The sequence below is a fragment of the Oncorhynchus clarkii genome, chromosome 5, assembly GCF_045791955.1.
Source record: "Oncorhynchus clarkii lewisi isolate Uvic-CL-2024 chromosome 5, UVic_Ocla_1.0, whole genome shotgun sequence".
NCBI lineage: Eukaryota > Metazoa > Chordata > Actinopteri > Salmoniformes > Salmonidae > Oncorhynchus > Oncorhynchus clarkii.
This window is the reverse complement of record NC_092151.1, coordinates 27,450,550-27,459,874: the sequence shown is the minus strand read 5'-3', so window position 1 is coordinate 27,459,874 and position 9,325 is coordinate 27,450,550. Positions and strand designations below refer to the sequence as shown.

At 40.5% G+C, this 9,325-nt stretch overlaps 1 protein-coding gene across 1 annotated transcript; it reads right to left on the bottom strand.

The window, feature by feature from the left end:
* Positions 1–749: 749 nt before the first annotated feature.
* Positions 750–5,323, bottom strand: LOC139408592 (uncharacterized). The gene is made up of 5 exons (XM_071152661.1): positions 5,202–5,323; positions 4,988–5,023; positions 4,275–4,508; positions 3,881–4,174; positions 750–3,755 (listed from the first exon to the last, which is right to left on the bottom strand). The coding sequence occupies exons 1-5, from the start codon at positions 5,227–5,229 to the stop codon at positions 3,655–3,657; spliced, it is 693 nt and encodes a 230-aa protein (XP_071008762.1). The 5' UTR covers positions 5,230–5,323; the 3' UTR covers positions 750–3,654.
* Between the last annotated feature and the right edge of the window lie 4,002 nt (positions 5,324–9,325).

The window sequence follows — 9,325 nt, the reverse complement described above, 5'->3', positions numbered from 1 at the left end:
TGGCCCCGCCTTCTGTCCATTCTCCGTACAGCTTCTCACCCCGTCTCTTCCACTCCTTACCCTCTCTGCCTTCATTCAATTCTAGAGTGGACTTCAGCGTTTTCAACACCTTTTCTATATTCAACGATATTTTATGTACATTACAATACTGTCAACAACCTATGCCTTTACTAAAACTGCCTCACTCAAACTTGGTAGTCAGTGCGCCGACTTCACTACCCGATGTACTTCACACACACACCTATGCTTTGTTAGGACCTTAGAGAGACCCTTTCCCAAAGGCTAAATCGGTCTCAAGTCGAGTAATCAATTCAAATATCCGTCATTCACACTTGGCCCTGCCTAGTACATCACATTCGCATCATATGGCTTTCCATTCGCACTTTGGTGGTCACTCGTTACCCACCATTCATACATGTAGTAAGTGTTCTCTGTTACCACCTACCAGCCAGGCATACTAGTACATCCCATACACAATGCACCATTAAGTATTGTCGATCAATAATAAAATTGCAGTTGCCAATAGAGATATTACTTTCTCAACTATTTTCCAATCTCACACATCATAATAGTTTAAATTTAGTAATTTACATCAAACAGCAGAGAGGGATTTGGCGACATCTCCTGAGGGAGGTCCGTCAGCTCATCTTCCCCCTCTGTGGGAGTAACCACCCGCATCATTTCTGGTTTCTTATTCAGTTGCACTCTGCGCGTCTCCTCGATAGCCCAAGTTCCTATTTTTTAGTTCCGCTTCTGCTCTTTCTCTCTGTTTAGTCCCTTGATTCTTAAATAAACGGCTCTTGTTTCTTTCTACCTCCTTGTCTCTAGCCTCCTGCAACGTCTCTCTTAACCCACATTCCATTGTTTTCAACTGGGCCCCTGTTGGCGGCCCCCCTCCTAGATAACCTGCTTGTGTCCATCTTAACTTCAATCCCTCCCAAACTTTCTTGATATGCTTCCATTGTTCCTTTCCCCCTGATCTATATTCCATTTTTTGGTCTAGGAAATCATTAAATTTCATCTTAGGAGTGTTAGGGGTCGCCATGGTGAATTTGCTTTAATCGGAATTAAATGTATCTTAATTTGAATTTAATCGGAATTTAATCGGAATTCTCACAGACTACCTGAATATACTTAGCCCGTCGTTAGTTAATATCAACGATGTATTCTTGGAGACACTATTGCTCGTACTCTGCCTTAACTCAGAGCTTCTCCGTCATATATCCAGAATTTTCAACAATAATGGTTTAATGTTTGGTTAATACTTTTAGAATTTAGGAAATAATAACAGGGCCTTGTGAAACTCCGCTTACATTTACACTACAGTCGAGACACGTACATTCGTACATACATATAGAATTAACACAACATATTTTGCGACGTCTCACAATTTTACATTTATCACATCATTTCACTGTTCACATATTATTTCATCATTCTCATTTCAAGGACCTGACTGGGCGCTGCCAGACTGGACACACTAGCCGGACTATCGGTCCACTACGTATTTACTTTTTATAGACCACCTTACCGGACTCTGCCGGACCGGACACAATGCCGGACTGTCGGTGTTACAAATCTATTGCCCAATTATAGACCACCTTACCGTCTGCCGGACCGGTCACTAGCCGGACTATCGGTGTTACAAATCTATATTGACTATATTTTATTCCTTACTGGTCGCTGCCAGACCGGTCACAGCCGGACTATCGGAATATTCTATATCTACTATCACTTATCCCTGACCGGACACTACCGGACCGGACACAAGCCGGACTATCGGGATATTCTAATTCCCACATATGTTTACTTCACTGTCAATTTCAAGTCAATTATTTATGTTAAATTTACACAAAAATTCTTACCCACACTCGGTACTACTGATCGTAATTTGGTATGACTATTCGACAATATGCAAAGTTCGATTTAACCGGTTTTGCTTACCTTATTTTGTGGTCGACCAGAGATCAGTTTCCCGAGTTGAGCAGAATTGTTGTCCTCCCCCTAAAGTTTTCACCTGTCCTCCGGGAACCGTCCTTTCACCAACTCGCCCCCTCACACCCACATCAACCACTCTGGACTGGGTCGTTAGTAAACCATCCTCTGCTACCAAGATTCTGTTGATAATGGGATATGTAGGAGGGTGAGCCGGTCAAGGATCGATTCAGACAAGGTGGTAAATTGTATGACAAGTGACAGTTTAATTATGAGTAAAGATATCTGGTACAACGTATACGGGCCCATTTCATTCGGTTCTTAAGGAACCAGCAGAAAAGAAGCCCCGATAACAGAGTGCATGTATGTTATATACAGTACAGAAAGTAGGTTGAGTCTAGAAGTTCTGGTCTTCTGGTTGGTCCTGTTGGGCCGTCCGTCATCCCTCTGAGTCTTGTCGTGCCGTTCCTTGTCACACAATGTTCAGCTAAGAAGGAGATTAGGTGTGTGCGCTGGTTTCTGCAAGTCAAGGCTGTCTCTTCCTCCCAATGTGTGGGTGTATGTCTTATCTGTGTGTCCTCGGCAGTTAGTGTGTGTAATGTGTGTGTGCTGTGTGTGTGGGTGTGGGAGCTATCCTGTATGGGACCTAACATGTTTTACTGTGAAAATACGTTGTCTCAGTTATAGCAATGTAATAGCAGTAGGCTGGTCACCTGCATAAGAAATAGCACTTCCTTACACACCACATATCACACTTTCACAAAATGCTTGAAGACATGGCTAAAGATCAATCAGATTTGTGAACATGGTCCCTAGCTGTGTGTTGCCGCTTTCCATGTCGTCTGTTGTCTGTAGCTTGTGAGGTGTGGAAACACTTTGTTACTTTTATGAATTTTGTCTTGCTGCTTTTTGTTTTATGTTGCTCTGTCTGTATGCTACGTCTTGCTTGTCCTATGTTGCTCTGTATGCTATGTCTTGCTTGTCCTATGTTGCTATGTCTTGCTTGTTCTATGCTGCTATTGTCTATATTGTAATTGTTTTTAATAACCTGCCCAGGGACTGCGGTTGAAAATTAGCCGGCTGGCTAAAACCGGCACTTTTACTGAAACTTTGATTAATGTGCACTGTCCCTGTAAAAATAAAAATAAACTCAAACTCAAACTCAAACAATGCATTACAGTCAGAAAGATATAGCCGTGCATGAATAAAGAAAAAGAATGTACATCTAAAATGAATACACCAGTCTTACCCAGTATTTACAGGCCTGCCTTGAACCCCTTCAAAAGATACATAGAGATAATTTAGCAATTTTGAACATAACTCAAAGTAGCATTTGGAACAAAATAAGAATGTGTTATGAGTAGACCAATCTGAAAGCACGCACCACACTTGCTTTGGAGAACACACAGCACAGACCCAGCTAGCAGAACCAGGAAAAGGGAACCAGCACCCAGACTGATGACGACGAGGAACACTGGACCTGAATAAACTGAATGAAGGCTCACTGACAGTGAGTCATCTGTACAGTATAACCTGACCTTACAATGACTAGTATGTTAGTGCAAATAAGCCTTACTAATAGTGACTATTGAGATACTTAACAGTTTAGAGATGTTAGAAACGTATCAATAGCTGTACATTTAGAAGCAGAGTCATTCACTAAACTTGCATTTTGAAGTTCTTAGGACCACTAACAGCTCATTTAAAACCAAACCAATGTTACTTACCTCTTCCTTGGGCTGTGGTATTGTTGCTTTTCTCATTCTGAACAGGTAAACTGAACGTTGATGGGGAACTAGTAGCTCCTGGAGGATTTATAACTGAAATAAATAAAACATTGATATGTGTACGTTAATAATATATTAGTCTTGCAATACAACAGTAGACCGACAGAAGATTGACACATTTAAAATCACAGAAATTGATGGGCTCTAGTCTTCCTCACCATCTATGGTGATACTGAGGGGTTCACTATGCTGTGATGTCACAGTATCTTCACCCTCTACCACCAGCTCCACAGCACAGGTGATGAAGATCTCTCCAGCACTGCTACTCTTCCTCTGCAGTTCCTCTTCTGCCACTCTCCCCACACAGACATTGTCTTTGTAGGGTAGTTTTTTAAAGTGTGAGTCACCATTGTTCAGATTAAAGTAGCATGAGGTGCCAGCCTTGGCCTCACATCGAAGATTGAGGTAATTCCCATTCTTCGACACATGAACACTGGGCTTTCCAATTGGATCTGTTTGTAAATTGTGAAAGTAATTTATGAAGTCAATTAACAAGTGGGAAGTGTACTCTGGTAAACATGTGCTTTGGAGTACTGTAAAACTGCCACTTACCACCCACATTAAGTCTTTGAGCATCACTATGTTTTGAGGTTTTGATCGTTTCACCTTCTCTGTTCTGTAGAATTACACAGCTGAGATCTACTTCAGTCTTGTTCCACCTTTTGAACTCATTCCAGAGCAACTTGAACTGGCAAGCACCCTGCTTGTAATCCAGTTTCCTTATAGGGTTGGGGTCGTGATCTTTGTAGAATTTGCACTCTGTGCCTTTTGGTGACTCACAGCATACTGTAACAGGTAGTAAAATATTTAACAAAACTCACTGGAGACTAGCAAAACAGAATCAACAATGATTCTGGTTAGCATTTATGTGCGTTGATAAAGTAGTGTCAATATATGACATTCACTTTCATAGGAAATTGTAAATTTTAATTTGCAAACAGTTACATTGATGTACCCAGGGGAAAATACAATAGTGGGAGTGGGAACCAAATCTGTTTAGAGAAATAGAGAGAATCTATGAAATTATGAGTGATAAGAATCTTGATTCAGAATGTAATTGTATGTGGAGTATCACTTCCTTGTCTCTCTATTTACAACTAAATATATTTCATAATAAAGATATGGCACTTTAAGCATTGTGTTACTCTACATTAGTTGTGAAAAGTAATGTACAAATCTATTATCAAAAAAAGACTTTTATGCCTAAAATAAATAAATAGCTGTTGAGCTGGACAATTAATGAAGTGACATTTGTTAATATGTACCTGCACAACTTTCTTTTACCGCAACACCGGCAACATCTTCGAACAAGATAAAAACAACTTAGTGAAACATTTTACAAGCCTTACTATAAGGCATAATAAAGGCTCATACATACTTAGAACAAGTTATAAAGCATACATTAAGTAACATACTACCAAAACTTAAAATCCATGTAAAGAGATATTGATCCAAAGACCAAAATAATCGAGTACTCACAAACGAGAAGAATGTAAGACAAAGACATATTTTCCACTTTCTTCCGTCAGTGAAGTGAACTCCACACATAGATTGTCATGTCAGAAAACTGATGTGTGTTTGGTAGGACACAGAAAAACCTACAGAGGAGGATATGGAGACTCACGAGTGATGTTGTGACAGATCACTAGTGACGCTGAAGAAAATGACCTTATTTTCATTGACCACTAAGGGGCTGTCCATGTGGTCCACCCTACATTAAACTTACTGAAAATATAGGTAACTACAGCACAGCTATTTCAAATAGGAGAACTCTTGTGATTAATTGATCAAATAAACTTCTTGACTTTTCAAAGAGTTACTTTATAGTATACACACACAAATAAACAAAACCAAAACTAGATATGCAGTAGCTTAACAGCAACATCACCCTAATAACTTCTAGGCAGGACACTAGAGATACGGGCCATAAACTTATATTTCTCCCTTAAGGTGACCTGACTTGACCTCAACCCCCCTCCATCAATAATCCACGGCTCTCTCCCTTCATCAATACCTGTCACATGTAATTGTTGCAGCACAATGGCTTATTGTAGCACATCTCAGCTTAGATCATGACCACAATTCCATTTCTGTGTCTTTCCACACCTCTTCATGTTCTCTGACAAGTCATTTCCGTTGATGGATATAGACATGAGCTTCATACAGTATGAAGATGTGAATAGCAAGCCGTATGCTGGGTTGTTTGCAGGGGGGAAGTTGGTGATTCTCATCTCTGGAAATAGAAGTGTACCTGTATGATCAGTACCCTCACTGTGGTCACATCTATGTGACAAACAGACTCGACACACTCTGCTAAATCTCAGGTACAACAGTGAACATCATGAGTCATCGGACCGTTGAAGCTCGTTGAAGACCTTTGAAACTCAACTGCTGTGTAATCTGAACACAATGCTGTCTCCTCTCAGAGTGGCTCCTCAACTTCCAACAAAAATAAACATTTCCAACAAGATTTACAATATACTGTACAAGCTCTATTTCCACTGGATAACACAACATCCATGAGCAGAACAAAATGAAATGCTAATAAAATTGCTGTATTTTAGACATATCAACTCATTACACATGAAACACTTTGCATAATATAAAATACATTAACAAGCAGTGGGGAGTAAAGAGCATTGTTCTACACACACATATTGCAGCTTAGATGGGTTTTGGTCAAGACACGACAATTCACCAGTACATTCAAACAGATAATATAGAAACAGCTGTAGAACATTTTTAGGATCTGGGGACCCATGCCAAATCTTTTCAGTCTCCTGAGGAGGAAAAGGCGATGTCATGCCCTCTTCACGACTGTCAAGTTGTGTTTGGACCATGAAAGTTTGTTGGTGATGTGGACACCAAGAAACTTGAAACTCTTGACCTGCTCCACTACAGCCCCTTTGATGTTAATGAGGGCCTGTTAAGCGATCCTTTTTCTTTAGTCCACGATCAGCTCTTTTGTCTTGCTCACATTGAGGGAGAGGTTGTTGTCCTGGCACCACACTGACCTCCTCCCAATAGGCTGTCTCATTGTGGTCGGTGATCAGGCCTACCACCGTTGTGTCATCAGAAAACTTAATGATGGAGTCGTGCTTGGCCACGCAGTCGTGGATGAACAGGGAGTACAGGAGGGGACTAAGCATGCACCCCTGAGGGTCCCTGTGTTGAGGGTTAGTGTGGCGTTATTGTCTATCCTCACCACTTGGGGGCCCGTCAGGAAGTCCAAGATCCAGTTGCAGATGGAGTTGTTTAGTCCCAGGGTCCTTAGCTTAGTGATGAGCTTTGTGGCCACTATGGTGTTGAATGCTGAGCTGTAGTCAATAAACAGCATTCTCACATAGGTGTTCCTTTTGTCCAGGTGGGAAAGGGCAGCGTGGATCTGTTGGGACGGTATGCGAATTGGAGTGGGTCTAGCGTATCCTGGAGGATGCTGTTGATGTGAGCCATGTGAGCCTTTCAAAGCACTTCATGGCTACTGACGTGAGTGCTACAGGGCGGTAATCATTTAAGCAGGCTACCTTCGCTTCCTTGGGCACAGGGACTATGCTGCTTGAAACATGTAGGTATTACAGACTCGGTCAGGGAGAGGTTGAAAATGTCAGTGAAGACACTTGCCAGTTGTTCCGCACATGCTCTGAGTACACGTCCTGGTAATCCGTTAACAACACACATTGACATGATCAATTGAGTTTAGTTACTGATCTATTGGTTATTTGAAATTGGACAATTTGATGGATATTTTCTTGTTCGAGCTTTTTCACACCACGACTTTTATAGCTTTGGTGACTAATGCTTCTCCAAATGAGGAAATGGCAGATACCTTGATCCATGTCTGCTTAGTTACATTAATACATATTTCCAGTCAGAGTCACCAGTCTGTGCCAACTAAGTTATGGCTTGGATTGCATCCACAGATCACATTACTTTTGTGGAGTTTTGGCTAACTTAGTTTTTTGGAAGCAAATCCAAGCATTGAAGAAATGGAAAACAGGAATCCAAATATATTTGAGTTTACCAACTGGGCCACATAACAGAGACATGATCAAAATGAGTTCAGTAACTCATTAATTGTGTTTTATTTGTAGTCGGACGTTTTAGATACTTTCTGTTTCAGCACCCAACTTCTCTCCAGCCATGTTACGCAGGTGACTAAAGTTTCTCCAAATGAGGAAATGACAGAGACCTTGATCCCTATCTGCTTAGTTTATATAATATATCTTTTCAGTCAGTGTAACCAGTTTGTGTCCGGTAATGGCTTGGATTGCATGCATAGAACACATTACTGTTGTGTATTTTTGGAAAACTTAGTTTTTTTTTAGTCAAATCCAAGTATTGCAGATTTGTAGACAAATGAAAAACAGGAATCAAAAAAGTTGTTTTTCATTTCATGACCACCAATGAATTGTTAAATAAAAAAAACCCAGGTGGAAAGTTTAAAAGTTTTCTGTTCCCCAAATAACAGTTATGTATTGATTAACATTGACAGCAACTCCTTGCAGGTTGCACCAGCCTCATTTTAGTGTTTGGAAATGTTTGAATTTTGCAATATATACAGCACTTACCATTATGTTATTTATGTTAAATGATGGTTTTGAGGGCTAGGGACATGGTGTTAGGGGACAAGTTACAGCCCAATGGCTTATTGTAGCACATCTCAGCTTAGATCATGACCACAATTCCACTACTGTATCTTTCCACACCTCTGCACCTATGCATGTTCTCTGACAAGTCATTGTATATTGATAGATATAGACATGAGCTTCATATGAATAGATGTATTGAGAGCCCTCCGTAGTGTTGTTTTCTCAGGAGTGATGTTAGTGTAGATGTCCCCCATTTCTACTCTGCCATCTCCTCATCTCTAGAAATAGAGCTGTATCTGTATGAGTGTAATGAATACTCAGGGAGGAAAAAGGTGTAGATTCACGCGCAGAGCGCGGGAGATGTTTATTAAGCCTTCGCAGAAGGCAGGAATCGTGGTCACAGGCAATGGTCAAACACGGGTAGGCAGTCAAAAACAAACAATACCTCACAACCATACAAACAGAGAGAACTGAACTAAATAGGGAGCTGATGAGACAAGGTGAGAAACAAACACAGGTGAAATCAATGAAGAAAATGAAAGTCAGGGCTATGTTCCAGAACACAAAGAAACAGGGCTATGTTCCAGAACACAAAGAAACAGGGCTATGTTCCAGAACACAAAGAAACAGGGCTATGTTCCAGAACACAAAGAAAAAGAACACAAGGTTGACTAAAAAAAGTAAAGCAGAACCTTACAATGAGCAGTACCCCCACTGTGGCCACGTCTACATGACAAACAGACACAAAACACCCAGCTAAAGCTCAGGTAGATCAATGACCATCATGAGACAGACCGTTGAAACACAACGGCTGTGTAATCTAAACAACACAATTTCTCTTCCAGAGAGAAACACAACATTTCCAACAATTATTTACAATATACTGTACAAGCTTTATTTCCACTGGAAAACACAACATACTAGAGCAGAAAAAAATGTAATGCTAATAAAAGTGCTATATTTTACATATACAAACACATTACACATTAAACACTGTGCATAGTATAAAAATAC

Bases quoted from the DNA above. Each gene is read 5' to 3' on its own strand.
- LOC139408592 (XM_071152661.1), bottom strand. From the start codon at position 5,229: ATGTCTTTGTCTTACATTCTTCTCGTTT. The intron at 5,024-5,201 runs GTGAGTACTCGA...TCTTGTTCGAAG, and splicing joins GTCTTACATTCTTCTCGTTT to ATGTTGCCGGTGTTGCGGTA. The intron at 3,756-3,880 runs GTGAGGAAGACT...TATTTATTTCAG, and splicing joins CCTCAGTATCACCATAGATG to TTATAAATCCTCCAGGAGCT.